General features: G+C 51.2%; 1 protein-coding gene across 3 annotated transcripts in view; it reads left to right on the top strand.

Moving 5' to 3' along the window:
• The window catches only part of CDH3 (cadherin 3), a 59,789-nt gene extending 58,165 nt beyond the window's left edge, over nt 1-1,624 (top strand). The window contains exon 15 of one of the 3 annotated variants that reach the window (XM_033218798.1): nt 777-1,624. In XM_033218798.1, coding sequence (XP_033074689.1) covers nt 777-986 — 210 coding nt within the window. In that variant the 3' untranslated portion in view covers nt 987-1,624. The remainder of the gene's footprint in view (nt 1-776) is intronic. The other 2 variants (XM_033218799.1, XM_033218800.1) reach the window with 2 other exon arrangements.
• Nucleotides 1,625-21,431: the final 19,807 nt, after the last annotated feature.

Raw genomic sequence — 21,431 nt, forward strand, 5'->3', positions numbered from 1 at the left:
GGTGACTGCACTTAGAGCAAAGTTTGGAGCCTCTGCTGTAGAGGACTTCAAAGATTGAACGAGCAGGCAGCTAGGACAGTGCCAGCACACTGGTTCCTGACCCTGCCTGCATATTGGAATCACGTGGGCACCTTCAGAAACCACTGATGCCTCGGCTCACCCCCAGAGATTGTGGTGTAATTGAACTGGGTGTGGCCTGGGCTTCAGAATTTATAAAAGATTCCCAGGTAATTTAAGTTTGGGAACTACTGACCTAGCACGTAGCGTTGATTAGGTAATCATAGCTATTGTTGCCAGGTGTTATTCTAATAACTGCTTTACAGGTATTTACTCATTTACTTACTCATCCGTTCCTTTAAAACTGTACGAAGGAGGCACATGTCCTCAAGACCTCCCAAGGCTGTGTCACAGGCGTGCATCGTTTAAAAAAGGAAGGAAAAAAGCCCATATGAAGTATTGTCATTTTACAGACAAGGAAACAGGCATAGAGCGGTTAAGGGACTTGCCCAAGGCTACAAAGCTGGTGTGTGGTGTGAGTTCTGGCCTAGGCTGTCTGATTTCAGTCCTTGCCCTTACCCCCGGCCTGTGTTGCACTGAGCACTTGCTGAGTGCTGGTGCCTGAGCAAATGAATTCTGCATGAATAACGCATTCTTTCATTTTAACCTCTGAAACTTTAGGGGAGGGGAGAGGGGGACTCGGAGATGAGGCAGTGGAGGCTTGCAGCTGGCAAGTGGCAGGGCCCACCACTCTAACCACCTGTTCTCTGTTGCCGCAGAACCTGAAAGCAGCTAACACGGACCCCACAGCCCCGCCCTACGACTCCCTCTTGGTGTTCGACTATGAGGGCAGCGGCTCCGACGCCGCGTCCCTGAGCTCTCTCACCTCCTCCACCTCTGACCAGGACCAAGATTACAACTATCTGAACGAGTGGGGCAGCCGCTTCAAGAAGCTGGCAGACATGTACGGTGGCGGGGAGGACGACTAGGCCGCCTGCCTGCAGGGCTGGGGACCAAATGTCAGGCCATAGAGCATCTCCAAGGGGTCTCAATGCCCCCTTCAGGCGAGGACTTTGGAGCTTGTTAGGAAGCGGCCGTAGCAACTTGGAGGAGACAGGCTATGAGTCTGGCGTTAGACTGGTTGGTTCCTTAGCCTTTGAGGATGGAGGAATGAGGGCAGTTTGACTTCAGCACTGAAAACCTCTCCACCTGGTCCAGGGTTGCCTCAGAGGCCAGGTTTCCAGAAGCCTCTCACCTGCCGTAAAATGCTCAGCCCTGTGTCCTGGGCTTGCTGTGACCGACCCACGATGGCTTTGTCTCTGGAATGGAACCTTCTTAGGCCTCCTGGTGCAACTTTTTTTTAAATGCTATTTTCAAAACGTTAGAGACAGTTCTTCAAAACTACAGCCCAGAGCTGCTGGGCCCACTGGCCAACCTGCATTTCTGGTTTCCAGACCCTAAGGCCTCCCATTCAGATGGGTCTCTGCGTTTTTATACTGAGTATGTCTAGATTGCCCCTTATTTTTTATTTTCCCTGTTGCGTTGCTGTAGATGAAGGGTGAGGACAATCGTGTAGATGTACTGGAATTTTTTATTAAACTTTTCCCAGAGGTGCCTGGGGAGTGAACTGTTTTTGCAGTAGAATCTTTATTGGCATCTAACTCACATACCGTACCATTCACTTAACATGTACAATTCAATGGTTTTTAGAATTTTCAGAGTTCTGCAAAAAGAGTATGCTCTCTTTGCCGGCTTCTTGTCAGCTTCCATGCCTAGGTGGGCTCAGGGAGGGGAGACTTGCCCTCCTTTGCAAAGTCTGTTGCTCCATGAGAGAGAACCATTAACCTCTTACCCCAAGGCTGAGCCCCTCCACAGCCCCAGCAAGGTATCTTCTGGAACAGCGACTGCCCTCCCTGCAGGGCAGTGCGTGACAACTTCCTTTTCTATACTGGGGGCGGGGGTCCCTATTGAAAGGCAGGGGTTGGAGAACAGCAAGCTCTGCTGCTTGCTAGCACATCATTTAACCTCTAGTTGCCTCAGATTTTACATTTACAAAATGGAGAGTTTTTGTGGAGATTAAATGAATTAATATCTGGCACATGGTCCATGCAATTTGTTGGTAACAGCTACCATTTATTTTTTTTTTTGAGACGGAGTCTCGCTCTGTCGCCCAGGCTGGAGTGCAGTGGCCGAATTCAGCTCACTGCAAGCTCCGCCTCCGGGGTTTACGCCATTCTCCTGCCTCAGCCTCCCGAGTAGCTGGGACTACAGGCGCCCGCCACCTCGCCCGGCTAGTTTTTTTGTATTTTTTAGTAGAGATGGGGTTTCACCGTGTTAGCCAGGATGGTCTCGATCTCCTGACCTCGTGATCCGCCCGTCTCGGCCTCCCGAAGTGCTGGGATTACAGGCTTGAGCCACCGCGCCCGGCCCTTATTCAGTATTTTTAAGGGCCAGACAGGACTTTGATTATTTCCTCTAAATCCTCATAATCACCCTGTGAGGGGACTTTTTCCTTTAAATAATGGCCACATTGTATTTTTTTAAAATGACATCTGGTTATCAAAATCAAGCAAAACAAAGTTAGAGAACATACCCAAGATGTCAGCGAAATTGGAACATTCCTGACAATATCAGGGCATAAATGTAGGAATCGGGAACAGGCAGCAGCGATAGAATGATTTTGTTTGTGTCCTTGTTAACGTGAAGTTCAAAGTCATCTTTGCAATTAGCCAAAAAAATCTGAAGCGAAGCCGAGGAAATTGCTGATGTTGAAATAAACATTTCCTTCCATGAGGATGACTAAATCTGCAAAGCGCCTCTGCTCAAAGCACAGACCCTGACCCGAAGGTATCAGTGCCACCTGCTGAATCGGAACCTCTAGGCAGGGCCCTGCTGTGGGTTGACAAGCCCTCCATGGGATGCTCATGCACACTCAGGTTTGTTGCCAAGGCTCTGAAGGATAAGGCTAAGAAGCCTGAAGCTTCAGACCCTGGATGGGGAAACCAAAGAAAATGAAGTTGGGTTTGGGCACCATGGATCACACCTGCAATCCCAACACTTTAGGAGGCTGAGGTGGGTGGATCACGAGGTCAGGGGTTCGAGACCAGCCTGGTGAACACCGTGAAACCCTGTCCTTACTAAAAATATAAAAATTAGCTGGGTGTGGTGGCACGTGCCTATAATCCCAGCTACTCGGGAGACTGAGGCACAAGAGTCGCTTGAATCCGGGAGGTGGTGGTTGCAGTGAGCCAAGATCACGCCACTGCACTCCAGCCTGGGCGACAGAGTGAGAGCCTATCTTAAAAGGGGATGAAGTCAGATGAGAAAGCTCACCTGTCCTTGGTCCACGGTGCCCTCAGGGCAAAGCATCCCCCTGCCTCTCCCACTGAGCTGGGGCCTCAGATTCCCCTCTGCCAGGGCTGTCTGCTGACAGGGGGTGTGAGAAGATTGGATGTTTGCTAGCAAATACCTGCTGCCCGTTATCTTCAACTCCCTTCAGAGAAGCCAGGATAAATCAGAAACTCTATCTTAAGTGGCGGCTAATCATGAAACCAAGCAGTCCCTGTTCAGGCTGGCCTTCCTCCCCTGAGATATTTGGAGGAAAAGCAGCCTTTCCCAGCCTCACCTGGCCTCGGTTGATGGATGTAGAGTCCCCTGGCAATGGAACCAGGCACCAGCCCCCGAGTGGTTTGGAAAGAATCAGAACCTGGGCTCTGTGATGGGGACAATATTAAGTCACTCTCTCGCTCTGGGCCTGCTTCTCATCTGCAAAACGGAAGCTTAGGACTCTGATCTTTAGGGCCTATAATAAGTAAAAACATTGCATTGGTAAGACACCAGCGCTAACCACGCAGAGCGGACACTAACCAGAAACAACTGATGTGCTGGCCATGCTGAGGACCATCGGTCCTTCGAATTTTGGATTTCCACACTGGGGTGCCTCATTCCAGTATCTGTATCCCCTATGCATTACACGCACTTCCCCCCCCTTCCCCCCCCCAGACAGTCTCACTCTCCCCCAGGCTGGACTGCAGTGGCATGATCTTGGCTCACTGCAACCTCCGCCTACCGGGTTCAAGCAATTCTCCTGCCTCAGCCTCCTGAATAGCTGGGATTATAGGCGCGCACCACCATGCCTGGCTAATTTTTGTATTTCTAGTAGAGACGGGGTTTCACCATGTTGATAAGGCTGGCCTCGAACTCCCGACCTCGTGATCCACCCACCTCGGCCTCCCAAAGTACTGGGATTATAGGCGTGAGCCACCGTGCCCGGCCTACACACACACTTTGCATTATACCTTTTCATAACACGGCATATTACTGTCCCCAACACATCCAGTTTGGGTATGTTATTTAATGCCACCACAATCCACAGATATTCTCATTTTTTGCCCTTAATGTCAACCTGCAGCATCCACTTGCGCAGATGCTTCAAAGCCAGTCCTCCATTCTACAGGGTGGGGCAGGAGATGGGGATTGTGATCCCGGTTGAGATCAGGGCTTCCTTGAATGAGGGGTTCGCTCTTGGATGACTGACCCTTGAAAGCACCCCTGGCACTCATTCTATTAAGTGATCTTTTCCCCCAGACTTTTAAAAGGCAAAGTCCCAGAATCCAAGTCCAACAGAAAAGCAAAGTGGAGCTTTGGCCAGGTGCGGTGGCTCACGCTTGTAATCCCAGCACTTTGGGAGGCCAAGGCAGGTGGATCACCTGCAGTCAGGTGTTCGAGACCATCCTGGACAACATAGTGAAACCTCATCTCTGCTAAAAATACAAAAATTAGCCAGGTGTGGTGGGGCATGCCTGTTCTCCCAGCTACTCAGGAGGCTGAGGCAGGAGAATCGCTTGAGCCCAGGAAGCAGAGATTTCAGTGAGCCGAGATCATGCCATTACACTTTAGCCTGGGCAACAGAGCAAGACTCCATCTCAAAAAAAAAAAAAAAAGGTGGAGCTTTCTTTATTGGAAGAACGGTTCGGGGGTACCCAGAGAGCCTTCTCTCTATCCTCATCCTCCCAGCTTGTATTCTTATGAACCCCCAAATCCAGAGCATTTTGAAAACTGCCCCAATCCATCCCTGACATTTTACAGATGGAAAAAGAGGCTCAAAAGAAGGCACTCCCTAGGCCCCTCCAGTGGGGACAGAGATGGGCCAGCACCCAGGCCTCACTTCATACCATACCTTTTCCCTGATGCAACAATCTTTCTTCCCAAAGGGACTACAGATAGCCGTGTCCCCAGAGTGTGCTTTTCCCAGTCCCTAGAGAGGCCTGAGGAGAGTGGCATGCTCCCATTCCTAGACTGTTGGTGAGGAGCTGAGGCCCTGACTTCCCGGCCCCCCAATTCTAGGCAGGGACCTCCCTCACTTCCGGGCCTACAAAGGGACTCAGGGAGAAGGCCCAGCCAGGGGACTGTTGGAGGGTGGCCACTTAGGAAAGGGTCCTGAGGTGATGGGCCTGCCATTGAAAGTGTGGGAGAGGTCGCCCTGGGAAGCCCCTTTTACAGCCTACACCCTGTGTGTCCAGTTCCAGTCTCGCTGGGGAGCTCCAGGGACCAACTACCTCCAGGCTAAAGGCAGAACCCACCTTCTGGCCTCCCATTAAAACGATCCAACCAGGAGAGCACAAGTTCAAATCCTGGCACTTCTAGGCATGAGGCCTTGGACAAATCACATAACCTCTCCGCCTCCGTTTTCTCATCTAAAATGGGGGAGTAGGCTGGGCACGGTGGCCTACACCTGTAATCCCAGCACTTTGGGAGGCTGAGACAGGTGGATCACCTGAGGTCAGGAGTTTGAGACCAGCCTGGCCAACATGGCGAAACCCTGTCTCTACTAAAAATACAAAAATTAGGTGGGCGTGGTGGTGCATGCCTGTAATTCCAGCTACTTGGGAGGCTGAGGCAGGAGAATCGCTTGAACCTGGGAGGTGGAGGTTGCAGTAAGCCGAGATCGTGCCACTGCACTCCAGCCTGGGCAACAGAGAGAGACTTTGTCTCAAATAATAATAATCATAAAAAGATGAAATGGGCAAGTAAAAGAGTTGATATCTGCAAGGGCTTGGAAGGGTGACTGGCGCACAAGCTACTGCGTGTTGTCACTACTGTTGTGGTGCGGAGGGACTCACAAGGCCTGCTAGTGCTGCCTGGGCGGAAACTGAACTTCCCAGCAGGAGAAAGTCCCCGAGATTCCCAGCCTGCAGGGAGTGCCAGGGTCAGGTATGGTTTCCCTGAAGGCCCTTCTCCCCACGCCCAGCAGAGGGCACCATTCACCCAAACCACCACCAAGGCCCATAGAGCTCCCAGCCCAAATGCCAGGTCTGCAGGGAGGGAGGGAGGGAGGGAACGGTGGCACTGGCTGCCACATGCCACACAGGGAGTCCACTGGGTGGCAGGAACAGCCTTGCACACTGATGAAGACAGCAATGGTGGTGGTGGCGCTGGCATAAGCAGTCAATATGGAGTCAGTTACATGTTCTCCTGCCTCATAACCCTGGGGAGAGGTTCTATGGTTCCCTTTTTTAAAGGAAATTGCAGCAAGGCGTGGTGGCTCACACCTGTAATTCCAGCACTTTGGAAGGCCAAGGTAGGAAAATCATTCGAATCCAGGAGTTCCAGACCAGCCTGGGCAACATAGTGAGACCCCATCTCTAGTTTTAAAAAGTTTTTTAATTCAGCTGAGTGTGGTGACACACACCTGTGGTCCCAGCTACTCGAGAGGCTGAGGAGGATCACTTGAGCCTAGGAGGTTAAGGCTGCAGTGAGCCATGATTGCACCACTGCACTCCAGCCTGAGTGACCGAACAAGACCCTGCCTCAAAAAAAAAAAAAAAAAAAAAAAAGAGGTTAATGGCCGCATACAGTCAGCAAGCAGCAGAGAGAGTTTTGAGATCTAGATCTCCTTGATTGCCAAGTGGGCTCGTTTTACAATTAAGGATATAAACTCGAGCTGCAGATGGGGCTATGCGGGAGGCAGGCCGTAGAAGGCGCCCTTCAGGTAATGCTTATGGCCTCCTGCAAGGTGGAGTTGGCCTCACTGACCCTGAGACTCTGCAGCCCTGAAGCAGAAAAGCCACGGCGTCCCCAGCCACTTCTGGGGTCCTTTTGAGTATGTGGCATCATCTAAGGCTTTTTTATTCATTCGTTTAACAACTTCATTAAGCACGTGTTCTGTGCAAGACCCTTTTTTTTTTTTTATTTTGGAGACAGAGTCTTGCTTTATCCCCTAGGCTGGAGAGCAGTAGCACGATCTCAGCTCACTGCAACCTCCACCTCCTGGGTTCAAGTGATTCTCCTGCATCAGCCTCCCGAGTAGCTGGGATTATGGGTGCATGCCACCACACCTGGCTAACTTTTATATTTTTAGTAGAGATGGAATTTCACTATGTTGGCCAGGCTGGTCTCGAATTCCTGACCTCAGGTGATTCACCTGCTTCGGCCTCCCAAACTGCTGGGAATACAGGCGTGAGCCACCAGGCCTGGCCCCAAGACACTATTCTAGGTGCTAGGGTTATAGCAATGCAGAAAACAGTAAAAAAGCCGAGCGCTAACATGGGGGCTACAAGTAAACATATGTGTAGGGCCCACATACCAAATGTGTCAAGATCAACATCACAAACTCAAGTAAAAGGTAGTCTGTTTTTCTACTTAGACAGGTGCATCTTGACAGTGATTGGGAAAGCCAGGTTTAAATCTGAATTCACAGACACCTAGAATACCTGGCTAGAGTGTGGCTCCGTGGGGAGGATGAGTCCCAGCCCAGGAGCAGCGGCCAGTGCCCTGCTCTACCCAGCCCAAGCAACACCCAGCACCACCAGGTTCCTCATGTGGCACCCCAACCCACATGTCCCAGCTCCCTCCACTGTCCCCCAACACAGCCTTCTTAACCACCCCATGGGCCTTGGAGTACACACCTGGGCTGTGCTGGCTGCCTGGAGACAGAACTGGGGAAGGCCTGAGGGATGAAGACGCTGGTTCCGGTAGTCAGATTTCCTTTTTTTTTTTGAGACAGTCTCACTCTGTTGCCTAGGCTGGAGTGCAGTGGCGCAATCTTGACTCACAGCAATCTCCGCCTCCCAGGTTCAAGAGATTCTCATGCCTCAGCCTCCCGAGTAGCTGGGACTACAGGTACAAAACACCACACTCAGCTAATTTTTGTATTTTTTGGTAGAGACAGGATTTTGCCATGTTGGCTAGGCTGGTCTCGAACTCTTGACCTCAAATGATCTGCCTGCCTCAGCCTCACAAAGCTCTGGGATTTTAGGCGTGAGCCACTGTGCCTGGCCAGTAGTCACATTTCCTTAGCTCTATGAGGAGGGGCAGAAGGGCACGATAGAGTCCCTTCCTGCCCAGTCTAAAGGAGTTTTCAAATAGAAACAGACCATAAACAAGATAAATCAGTAAAACACGTGGTCTAATAAAAGGTGAAGCATGGAGGAAAATGGAGCTGGGATGGGGCCTAGGGAGGAAGGGCCTGGGGGTAGGGCTCAATTCTAGGAGCCAGAGAAGTCACTGCTGGGAAGGTGGCATTTGGGCAAAGACTGGAGGCTATCAGGGAGCAAGTATGCAGTGTCCTGAGTGTCCTGTCTACATGGAAGGAATGACAGGGGCTAAGGCCTGCGGACAGCAGGGTTCAGCACGGAGGCAGTGTGGCTGGAGCAGAGGGATGGGTTGAGAGTGTGCACGGAGATGAGGTTGGACAGGTAAGGAGTGAGGGGCCCAGGCGCCCAGTCCTGGGCGTCCTTCTCCACATCTGGGCTGGAGGCTGAATTCAGGGCAAGGCCCAGTCCCAGGAGCCCTGGGAAAAGGCTTGACTCAGCTCCATCCTGGGGCTGGCAAAACCTGGTTCCTCCTCTGCTCCATCTTCAGTCCCTGAAGACACAGTGGGGCCTGTCGGGGCCTGTGGGCAGCTGCAGAGTTGGCAGGCAGGAGCTATGAGATTCCTCTCTCAGAGAACTGGGGAGCCTGTCCAAGAGCACCCTGTAGTCTGGTAGGGCGGTGGCTAAGACAGCAGCCCCTAAAGGCTGCAGATGTGGGGGTGACTCACCAGCCTGGCCTCTCAGTGGGCTGAAAGGAGGCCCCTAGGAGGAGATGGTGGAAAAGCACTCAGTGTTTAGCGCTGCGCCTGCAGTGCAGTTAGGGGTCACCAGGTGGTCACTGCCAGCCTTGTTGTCCTTGCTTGGTATTAGGCCCTCTTCAAGTTAGAAGTGGGGTGGGGAGCCGCCCTTGCATTTCCAGTACCCATTGCCCAGCAAGCAACAGGGGTGTGGCAGGCCGGGGAGAAATCTGAGAGGGGCTGGGCGGGTCAGGAATGCCTGGGCTCCGTTCCAACCCTTCCTGTCCCCACTGCCATCCGTCTGGTAAACCACGACCGGCCCATAGCTGATAGGGCAGGGTGCTGAGGCCTGTGTGTGTCATCCAGGAACCTGACGACCCAGGCACTCCGGGAAGACGATGCCCATTAATTACAAGAATGATAGGCTGGGCACGGTGGTTTACGACTGTAATCTCAGCAGTTTGGGAGGCTGAGGCGGGCCGGTCACTTGAGGCTAGGAGTTCAAGACCAGCCTGGACAACATAGTGAAACCCTGTCTCTACTAAAAATACAAAAGGTATTGGGGCATTGTGGAGGGTGCCTGTAACCCCAGCTACTCCACAGGCTGAAGCAGGAGAATCCTTGAACCTGGGAGGTGGAGGTTGCAGCGAGTTGAGATCCCACCACTGCACTCCAGCCTGGGTGACAAGAGCAAAATTCCATCTCAAAAAAAAAAAAAAAAAGAGAGGCCAGGCACGGTGGCTCAAACCTGTAATCCTAGCACTTCGGGAGGCCGAGACGGGCGGATCACGAGGTCAGGAGATTGAGACCATCCTGGCTAACACGGTGAAACCCCATCTCTACTAAAAAATACAAAAAACTAGCTGGGCGAGGTGGCGGGTGCCTGTAGTCCCAGCTACTCGGGAGGCTGAGACAGGAGAATGGCATAAACTCGGGAGGCAGAGCTTGCAGTGAGCTGAGATCCGGCCACTGCACTCCAGCCTGGGCGACAGAGTAAGACTCCGTCTCAAAAAAAAAAAAAAAAAAAAAAGATAATTAGTAGGGCCTGTATGAATTAAGCAGTTACCATGTGCCAGGCAAAATGCTGAAGTTTCACCCCAAATCAAACCACGTTTCCCCAGAGCTTCTGCACTTGCTGTGCCCTCTGTCCAGATTTCTCTCGGCTCCCTCATGTCCTTCAGGTATCACCCACATGTCAGCCTGTCAGAGATGCCAGCCCTGAAGGGTACTGCATCCTCCTTAGAATTGCAGCCCTTCACCCCGCTGCACGCCTTATCTTTTCTTTCTTTTTTTTTTTTTTTGAGATGGAGCCTCGCTGCATCACACAGGCTGGAGTACAGTGGCATGATCTCAGCTCACTGAAACCTCCGTCTCCTGGGTTCAAGTGATTCTCCTGCCTCAGCCTCCTGAATAGCTGGGATTACAGGCACCCGCCACCATGCCTGGTTAATTTTTGTATTTTTAGTAGAGGCGGGGTTTCACCATGTTGGCCAGGCTGGTCTCAAACTCCTGACTTCAGGTGATCCGCCCACCTCGGCCTCCCAAAGTGCTGGGATTGCAGGTGTAAGCTACCGTGCCCGGCCCCATACCTTATCTTTTCTGTCACGTGTGTTACCTCTCAACACACTGTACTATCCATTTTAGCTCTTTCTCCTGCTAAGTGGCTTTCTTCCCTCTGAGTATAAGCTCCGTGAGGGCAGGGTTGTCCATCTGTGTTATTTATTTTTTATTTTTTTTATTTTTTGAGACGGAGTCTCGCTCTGTTGCCCGGGCAGGAGTGCAATGGCGCGATCTCGGCTCACTGCAAGCTCCGCCTCCCACGTTCACGCCATTCTCCTGCCTCAGCCTCCCAAGTAGCTGGGACTATATGGTGGCGCCTGCCACCATGCCCGGCTAACTTTCTTGTATTTTTTAGTAGAGACAGGGTTTCACCGTGTTAGCCAGGATGGTCTCGATCTCCTGACCTCGTGATCCACCCGCCTCGGCCTCCCAAAGTGCTAGGATTACAGGTGTGAGCTACTGCACCCAGCCTGTTTGTTGTTTTTTTGAGACAAGGTCTCACTCCGTCTACTAGGCTAAGTGCAGTGGTTCACTGCAGCCTCGACCTCCTGGACCTAAGCAATCCTTCCACTTCAGCCTGCTGAATAGCTGGGACTACAGGTGTGTACCACTACTCCCAGCTAATTTTTTATTTTTGGTAGGGATGGGGTCTCACTGTGTTGCCCAGGCTGGTCTCAATCTGGGCTCAAGCTATCCTCCCTCCTGGGTCTTGTGTTGGGATTACAGGCACGAGCCCCTGCACCAGGCCCAGAAACACTCTTGTCAATTAGAGTGCTGGCAAACAAGAGAGGCAAGCTCAAAAGGTGACTGGAGAGGGGTTCATGGAGGGGCTGTCTACAGTGGGGTGAGCACGGTTGCAGTATCTTTTTTTTTTTTTTTGAGACAGGTCTCCCTCTGTCACCCAGGCTGGAGTGCAGTGGCGCAATCTCGGCTCACTGCAACCTCTGCCTCCCAGGTTCAAGCGATTCTCCTACCTCAGCCTCCCAAAGTGCTGGGATTGTAGGTGCCTGCCACCACGCCTGGCTAATTTTTGTATTTTTAGTAGAGACAGCGTTTCGCCATGTTGGCCAGGCTGGTTTCAAGCGACCCGCCCACCTAGGCCTCCCAAAGTGCTGGGATTACAGGCGTGACCCACCACGCCTGGTCTCCTCTGTCTCCTTCATTTCGGAAGACAGCACCATCATCAGCCCAGCTGCCCAAGCCAGAAACCTAAACACCTCGTCCTCAACTCCTTCCTCTTATTGACTGCCCGTGCTGATCAGCATGGAGTCCTCCCAGATATCCTGGAATTCAGCCGCTTCTGTCCGTTCTCCACCACCACCTTTGTCCCAGCCAGCAGCACCCCAGCTGGGATGACCACAATGGCCTCTGCTCTGCTTAATTCCCCATTTCCCCAGATCCACTCTCTTCCCTTCTTCCCGCTGCTCCTCACCCAGGAGGCATCCCTAGCTGCCCTGTGTTCTGGATTAGCTGGTTAAATTGAGGGAAGGAACCCACAGGAGATGGGGCGGGCAGGAGGGGAAGTGTAAATGTCACTCCACCTGCTCCCTGCCTGCCGGGCTGGGTTTGGCATTGGCTGCGCTCTGCACCCTCTATGGCCACAGCTCCTGTCGTGTGGACCCTCTTCCATGGCTCCAATACTCCCTGGAGTCTGATAGGCAGTTTCTGCCTTTGCCCTGTTAGGACTAAGGGCTGCACTGGCTTCCCATTTGCTAGTCTGAGGATGCCTCGCCATCCCAGCTGGTCACCCTAACTGAGTAGTTCTCAACCAGGGGCGGTTTTGCCACCCCAGGGGCTATTTGGCCATGTCTGGAGACATCTGCGGTTGTTACCACTGCAGTGGGGGTGCTACTGGCCTCTAATGAATAGAGGCCACAGATGTTGCTAAACCCCCTACAATGCACAGGACAGCCCCCATGGCACACGATCCTCCCTCTGAAAAGTCAATAGCGCTTAGATGGAAAAACTCTGGCTGGACGCAGTGGTTTATTCCTGTAATCCCAGCACTTTGGGAGGACGAGGCGAACAGATCTCTTGAGACCAGCCTGGCCAACATGGCAAAACTCCATCTCTACTAAAAATACAAAAATTAGCCGAGTGTGGTCGTGGGCACCTGTAATTCCAGCCACTCAGGAGGCCAAGGCAGGAGAATCACTTGAACCTGGGAGGCAGAGGTTGCAGTGAGCTGAGATCGAGTGACTGTACTCCAGCCTGGGTAACAGAGCGAGACTCTGTCTCGGAAGAAGAGAAGAGAGAAGAAGAGAGGAAAGAGGAGGAGGAAGAGGAGGAGAGAGGAGGAGAGAGGAGGAGAGAGGAGGAGAGAGGAGGAGAGGAGGAGAGAGGAGGAGGAGGAGAGGAGGAGAGAGGAGGAGAGAGGAGGAGAGAGGAGGAGAGAGGAGGAGAGAGGAGGAGAGAGAGGAGGAGAGAGAGGAGGAGAGAGGAGGAGAGAGGAGGAGAGAGGAGGAGAGAGGAGGAGAGAGGAGAAGAGAGGAGGAGAGAGAGGAGAGAGAGGAGAAGAGAGGAGAAGAGAGAAGAGGAGGGAGGGAAGGAGAGGAGAGGAGGGAGGGAAGGAGAGGAGAGGAGAAAGGGCACGGTGGCTCATGCGCCTGTAATCCCAGCACTTTGGAAGGCCAAGGCGGGTGGATCCACTGAGGTCGGGGGTTAGAGACCAGCCTGACCAACATGGAGAAATCCCATCTCTACTAAAAATACAAAACTAGCTAGGCATGGTGGTGCATGCCTGTAATCCCAGCTACTCAGGAGGCTGAGGCAGGAGAATCGCTTGAATCCAGGAGGCGGAGGTTGCAGTGAGCTGAGTTGCGCCATTGCACTCCAGCCTGGGCAACAAAAGTGAGATTCCATCAAAAAGAGAGAGACAGAGACAGAGACAGAGAGAGAGAGAGGAAAGAAAAAGAAAGAGAAAAAGAGGGAGACAGAGACAGAGACAGAGAGAGAGAGAGAGAGAGAGAAAGAAAAAGAAAGAAAGGCCGGGCGCGGTGGCTCAAGCCTGTAATCCCAGCACTTTGGGAGGCCAAGACGGGCGGATCACCAGGTCAGGAGATCGAGACCATCCTGGCTAACACGGTGAAACCCCGTTTCTACTAAAAAAAAAATACAAAAAGCTAGCCGGGCGAGGTGGCGGGCGCCTGTAGTCCCAGCTACTTGGGCGGCTGAGGCAGGAGAATGGCGTGAACCCGGGAGGCGGAGCTTGCAGTGAGCTGAGATCTGGCCACTGCACTCCAGCCCGGGCGACAGAGCGAGACTCCGTCTCCAAAAAAAAAAAAAAAAAAAAAAAAAAAAAAAAAAAAGAAAAAGAAAAAGAAAAGAAAGAAAGAGAAAAAGCAAGCAAGCAAGCAGGTGTGAGGAGTGCAGTGCGGAGTTCTGGGCATTTTGAACACTTGGAGGTGGCTGGGGGACCTGTGAGTGAGGAAGTTCAGGTGCAGCAGGGCTACCCAAGGTTACACAGGTGAGGAACTGCACACAGGGCTGGCTGTGCCCACGCTGGGGACTGTATGGTGCCAACTTCCCACAGCCTCTGCTCTGCTTCTCACTAGAGAGGGGATGGGGAAGTGGCCAGCAGCTGGAGAGGAAGGGGAAAGAGGAAGTGGTAGTCCCATGGGAACTTACATTCTTTATTTCATCTTCCTCGCCTCCCCATTGGAGTGGTTTCCCAGGAAGAGAAGTAAAAGCTGAAGGGTGAGGCCTGAGTAGGGGGGGCAAGGGGGTGGGCACTGACGCAGAGGGGAGTAGACAAACCCTGCTTGTGTCGCCTTTGGTTACTGGACAGTGGAGTGGGAGGATAAGAGGAACAAGGCGCCCCGTCTACCCCAGGTGCAGCCCAGGGATGGAGGAGCAGCCAGTGCTCCCGGGACAGCCCTAAGGTGGAAGTTTTGAGAGTGTACCCTCCATCCTGCATGATCCTAGGAAGCTAGGAGTCCAGAGAGATTTTTTGTGTTTTGTTTCTTGGGGTGTTTTTTGAGAGACTCACCCAGTGGCACAATCATAGCTCACTGCAGCCTCAACCCCCTAGGCTCAAGCAATCCTCCCATTCAGCCTCCCGAGTAGCTGGCACTACAGGTGCATGCGACTATGCCTGGCTAATTTTTGTACTTTTTATAGAGATGGGGTTTCTCCATGTGGTCCAGGCTGGTCTCCAACGCCTGGGCTCAAGCAATCCTCCCACCCTGACCTCCTAAAGTTCTGCGATTACAGGTGTAAGCCATCACACCTGGCCCAGAGAGGTTCCAACAAGGGCAGCTGAAGAGCTGGGAGTAAACAGTGGCCAAGCAGAATTTCAAAAGAAAATAATCATAAAGCTATGATAATAATAATAATAATGGTCATAATAATTACATTAGCCTCCTTGTCTTAAGAGCATTCTGGCCGGGCGCGGTGGCTCAAGCCTGTAATCCCAGCACTTTGGGAGGCCGAGGCGGGCGGATCACGAGGTCAGGAGATCGAGACCATCCTGGCTAACACGGTGAAACCCCGTCTCTACTAAAAATACAAAAAAAAAACTAGCCGGGCGAGGTGGCGGGTGCCTGTAGTCCCAGCTACTCGGGAGGCTGAGGCAGGAGAATGGCGGAAACCCGGGAGGCAGAGCTTGCAGTGAGCTGAGATCTGGCCACTGCACTCCAGTCCGGGCGACAGAGCGAGACTCCGCCTCAAAAAAAAAAAAAAAAAAGAGCATTCTAAGAACGGGTAGTCTTTGGGTACACTTTCCCTTATCTGGCTCCAATCAGGTGGCCAGAGCGATCTGATCTTTCTAAGATGAAAATCCAATACTATAACATCATACAGATGGTGAGGATGTTATAATCCCCATTTACAGATACAAGAGAACGGTGGGAGAACTTCACTGGGATCTGAACTCAGATCTCTCAATTCCTAGGTTCCTTTTTTTTTTTTTTTTTTTGAGACAGTGACTTGCTCTGTCACCAGGCTGGAGTGCAATGGCTCTGCCTCCCTGGTTCAAGCAATTCTCCTGCCTCAGCCTCCCAAGTAGCTGGGATTACAGGCACCAGTCACCACACCGAGCTAATTTTTATACTTTTAGTAGAGACGGGGTTTCACCATGTTGGCCAGGCTGGTCTCAAACTCCTGACCTCAGGTGATCCACCCACCTCAGCCTCCCAAAGTGCTGGGATTACAGGCGTGAGCTAGCGTGCCTGATCAATTCCAAGATTCTGAAGCAGCTCCCTCGCAGCCCCGTGCAGCATCCTCCCTTCCTGGCCTGTCTCCCTTCTTCCTATGATCTCCCCGCCCTTCTGTCCCTCCTCTCCTCTCTCTGTGGAAATGAAGTCAAGATTGTTTTTGGTTGACTACACTTTATGACTGTTGAAAAACATTTTCTGGCCGGGCGCGGTGGCTCAAGCCTGTAATCCCAGCACTTGGGAGGCCGAGACGGGCGGATCACGAGGTCAGGAGATCAAGACCACCCTGGCTAACACGGTGAAACCCCGTCTCTACTAAAAAAAAATACAGAAAACTAGCCGGGCGAGGTGGCGGGCGCCTGTAGTCCCAGCTACTCGGGAGGCTGAGGCAGGAGAATGGCGTAAACCCGGGAGGCGGAGCTTGCAGTGAGCTGAGATCCGGCCACTGCACTCCAGCCTGGGCGACAGAGCGAACTCCGTCTCAACAAAAAAAAAAAAAAAAAAAAAGAAAAACATTTTAAATGTTGATCTATCTCATGTATCATTTCCGTCAAGGAAAAACAATAAAATTAGGTCACTTCACTTTTATGTCTCCCTTTGTCTCTTTTGCCCCCACTAATAATTCAGTTGACCCTCAATAAAGGGGGAAAAAGTTCCCTAATCCTAATCAACGAGCATATCGGGTTGCTCTTCTTCCTGCTGGCTGAGGCGGGAACAAGTTTATTTTTCCAGGGATTTTAGACATCCCGACCCTGGAGCCACCACGGAATAGTGTCAGGGTGTTGATTTCAAGTGTTTTAGAGTCTGCTTACAAACCCTCCACCCCTCCTCTCAGTGTCCATCTCCCCTCACCAAGGCCAGATCCCCAGATTTCTTGTTGAGATGATTGCAGGGGCTTCCCAGCTGTGCTCCCTGCTTCCCGAGGACTCCTCCCCCAGCTATGCCAGAACGCAGATCCCATCACATCCCTTCTCTGCTTAAACACTTCTGTTCCGTTCCCATGACCTACTAGACAAGGGCCAAGCAGCATGTCATCGGAGGCCCTTCAAATCCCAGCCTAGGTTGACCTTATAGCCCTAGCTCCTGCCCGCTGTCCCGCTCCCCAGGTACAGACCACACAGCCACACTGGGCAATGCACCCTTCCTGGAATATAGGCCTTCCTGCTGCCTTACTTTGCTCGTGCTGTTTCTCCTACCTGGGGTGCCTTTTCTTCTCACCCCATCCCAGCCCAAATCTGATCAATTTTTATTCTATTTATTATTATTATTATTTTGGAGACAGAGTTTCGCTCTGTCGCCCAGGCTGGAGTACAGTGGCTTGATCTCACCTCACTGCAACCTCCGCCTCCCAGGTTCAAGCGATCCTCCTGCCTCAGCCTCCCAAATAGCTGGGATTACAGGTACACGCTACCATGCCCGGCTGATTTTTATATTTTCAGTAGAGATGGGGTTTCGTTATGTTGGCCAGGCTGGTCTCGAACTCCTGACCTCAGGTGATCTGCCCACCCTGGCCTCCCAAAGTGCTGGGATTACAGGCATGAGCCACCGCACCCAGCCCCCCACTTAGATCTTAAGCTCACTGAGCACCTTTGCCTAATTATCTCCAGCCTCTACCTTCACCTCAGCACCGAGCACAGGTCCTGGGACCCAGGCAGGTGCTGAGAAATTGGAATTGAAATCTGGAACTGAAAACCTTCTCTGAATTCCATCACCACATTCCCAGCAAAGGGAGTTAATGGCTGGTCTCTAGTCTCTCAACGACTTTGCCTCTGCCTTAGCCTACAAGTAACTTAGCCTACAAGTTCCTGCCAAAATGTCATTTTTTCCTGGAAGCCTTCTGGATTTAGTATTCCTCCCACTAGACTTTTCTTAGCACCTGTATGAATGCACCCAGCACCCAGAATTGTAATTGTCTCTTTACCTGACCAGTCCCTAACCAGTCTGAGGGACTGTGATCTCACCCACTGAAGGTCCCTGGTGATAGGTAATAGTTGTAGAGCACTTTCAGCTACCAAATGTATTCCGAGCACTTTCTGTGCACTACCTCATTTAAGTATTAAGACAAGGCCAGGTTCAGTGGTTTGTCTGTAATCCCAGCGCTTTGGGAAGCCGAGGCAGGAGGATTGCTTGAAGCCAGGAGTTTGAGACTAGCCTGAGCAACATAGCAAGACTTTATCACTATAAACATTTAAAAATTAGCCAGGCATGGTGGCCATGTCTGTAGTCCCAGCCACTTGGGAGGCTGAGGCAGGATCACTTGAGCCCAGGAGTCTGAGGCTGGCAGTAAGCTGTGATTGGGCCACTGCATTCCAGCCTAAGTGATAGAACAAGACCCTGTCTAAAAAAAATAAAAGTATCAAGACAACCTCATAAGAGAGATACTATTAGCCCCATTTTACGGAGGGGCAAACCAAAGTCAGAGAAATTCTAAACTTGCCCAATGCCACACAGCCAGGAAGTAGCAGAAGGGGAATTTAAGCCCGAGTGCAATGACTCACACCTGTAATCCCAACACTTTGGAAGGCTGAGGTGAGCAGATCACTTGAGGCCAGGAGTTCAAGATCAGCTGTGCCAACAGAGTGAAACCCCATCTCTGCTAAAAATACAAAAAATTTAGCCAGGCGTAGTGGTGCAGCCCTGTAGTCCCAGCTATTTGGGAGGCTGAGGCAGGATAATCACTTGAACCTGGGAGACGGAGGTTGCAGTGAGCCGAGATCATGCCACTGCACTCCAGCCTGGGCGACAGAGCACGACCCTCAAAAAAAAAAAAAAAAAAAAAGAGGATTTGAATCCAGCTATTGCCCACTCCACAGTGGTATTAATTGCATAACTGAGTGAGGGGAAGTGGGGCGATGTTCAAGTAGCCTGGGCACACCCTGGAGTCTTGCTCATCTTCTCCTAGAGACATAGTCCCACTCCAGCCTGTAGGGAGTTGCCCAAGAGCAAGGCCAAGGTCTGTACTCATAAAGCGTTCTTGGTGCACAGCATTTTCATAAAGACATGTTGTTCTTTGCCCTGAGAAACCGCCCCACTTCCTGCCACCCCACAGGGAGGTCCTGGGAATGGTTAATATTGCTTTGCTGATGAATAGCCTCTGGAGTAGCATAAGAAACAAAAGACGGCTGGGCGCGGTGGCTCAAGCCTGTAATCCCAGCACTTTGGGAGGCCGAGGCCGGCGGATCACAAGGTCATGAGATCAAGACCATCCTGGCTAACACGGTGAAACCCCATCTCTGCTAAAAAATACAAAAAATTATCCGGCGTGGTAGCAGGCACCTGTAGTCCCAGCTACTCAGGAGCCTGAGGCAAGAGAATGGCGTGAACCCGGGAGGCGGAGCTTGCAGTGAGCTGAGATCCGGCCACTGCACTCCAGCCTGAGTGACAGAGCGAGATTCCGTCTCGAAAAAAAAAAAAAAAGAAACAAAAGACCTCACAGTACCAGACCTGCTGCCAGATCGCTGGACCACCCCTCTCCTTGCTAGTGGGCAAAACATATGGTTCAAGAACCTGAAACAAGCACATGACCTTTGACCCAGTAACTCCACTTGGAGAAATTCATCTTAAAGACCTGCCCATACAATTTCTCAAAGGTGTACAGATGAAGGAGTTCCTCGCAACATTGCTTATAAGACTAAGCATTGGCCAGGTGCTGTGGCTCACGCCTGTAATCCCAACACTTTGGGAGGCTGAGGTGGGCGGCTCACCTGAAGTCAGGAATTCTAGATCTGCCTGACCAACATGGTGAAACCCTGTCTCTACTAAAAATACAAAATGAGCTGGGTGTGGTGGTGCATGTCTGTAATCCCAGCTACTTGGGAGACTGAGGCAGGAGAATCACTTGAAGCCGAGGTTGCAGTGAGAGAGAAAAAAAGACTAAGCACTGGAAAAAACCCAGGTTCTTCAAAAAGGGAATTGATTCAATAAATTGTAGGCATTCAAACAGTGGGAAATGATACTGACATTAAAGTGCTATTGAGGCAGCCAGACACAGTGGCTCACTCCTCTAATCCCAGCACTTTGGGAAGCCAAGGTGGGAAGATTGCTTGAGCCCAGGAGCTTGAGACCAGGCTGGGCAACATCGCGAGACCATCATCTCTACAAAAAATTAAAAATTAGCCACATGTGGTGGTTCTTGCCTGTAGTTCCAGATACTACAGAGGCTGAGGTGGGAAATTTACTTGAGCCCAGGAGTTTGAGGTTACAATGAGCTATGACCACGCCACTGCACTCCAGCCTGGGCAACAGAATGAGACTCCATCTCAAAAAAATAAAAAGAAAGAAACCGGCTGGGCACGGTAGCTCACGCCTGTAATTCCAGCACTTTGGGAGGCCGAGGTGGGCGGATCACGAGGTCAGGAGATTGAAACCATCCTGGTTAACACAGTGAAACTCCATCTCTACTAAAAATACAAAAAATTAGCTGGGCGTGGTGGCGGGCGCCTGCCCTACTCGGGAGGCTGAGGCAGGAGAATGGTGTGAACCCAGGAGGTGGAGCTTACAGTGAGCCGAGATCACGCCACTGCACTCCAGCCTGAGCCATAGAGCGAAACTCTGTCTCAGAAAAAAAAAAAAAAGAAAGAAACCGTTAACAGTAGTTGCCTCTGGGGAGGGAAGGAAGGTAGCCTGGGATAGTACAGTAAGACTTACTGTTTTGGTTTCTTTGTTTTGTTGGAGACAGGATCTCACTCTGTCTCTCAGGATGGAGTGCCTTGGTGTGACCATAGCTCACTGCAACCTTGACCTCCCAGGCTCAAGTGATCCTCCTGCCTCAGCCTCCTAAGTAGTTGAGACTATAGGCACAAGTCACCATGCCCACATTTTTTGATTTTCTTTTCTTTTCTAGTAGAGACAGGGTCTCACTATGTTGTCCAGCCTACTCTCAACTTCCTGAGCTCAAGTGATCCTCCCACTTTGGATGCTCAAAGTCCTGGGATTATAGGCATAAGCCAACAGGCCTGGCCAATAAAATACAATTATATGTTTTTGTCTGAAGAGACAAAAGTTAGATATAGCTCAAAATGTCAATTGTGATTATCTCTAGAGTGACAGATGATTTGTATTTTTCTTATTTTTGCTTATCTGCATTTAAATTTTTTTCTATTGCAGATCTTTATTACTTGTATAATTTTTTTTTTTTTTTTTTTTTTTTTTTTTTGTTGAGACGGAGTTTTGCTCTGTCGCCCAGGCTGGAGTGCAGTGGCCGAATCTCAGCTCACTGCAAGCTCCGCCTCCCGGGTTTACGCCATTCTCCTGCCTCAGCCTCCCGAGTAGCTGGGACTACAGGCGCCCGCCACCTCGCCCGGCTAGTTTTCTGTATTTTTTTTAGTAGAGACGGGGTTTCACCATGTTAGCCAGGGTGGTCTTGATCTCCTGACCTCGTGATCCGCCCGTCTCGGCCTCCCAAAGTGCTGGGATTACAGGCTTGAGCCACCGCGCCCGGCCACTTGTATAATTTTTAAAAGGAAAATATACAATGCTCAATGTTCATGATTAGATAAATTAAAAAGACAGTAAGATACCACTATATACCTATTAGAATGGCTAAAATTGAAAAGACTGGCAACATACCAAAGGCTAACAAGGATGTGGAGCAACTAGAAGTCTCATGCATTGCTGACAGCATTATAAAATTGTACGGCCACAGCTGTGGCTTGGATGTGTTCCTCCCCACC

The sequence above is a fragment of the Trachypithecus francoisi genome, unplaced genomic scaffold, assembly GCF_009764315.1.
Source record: "Trachypithecus francoisi isolate TF-2019V2 unplaced genomic scaffold, Tfra_2.0 Lachesis_group10, whole genome shotgun sequence".
NCBI classification, from domain to species: Eukaryota; Metazoa; Chordata; class Mammalia; order Primates; family Cercopithecidae; genus Trachypithecus; species Trachypithecus francoisi.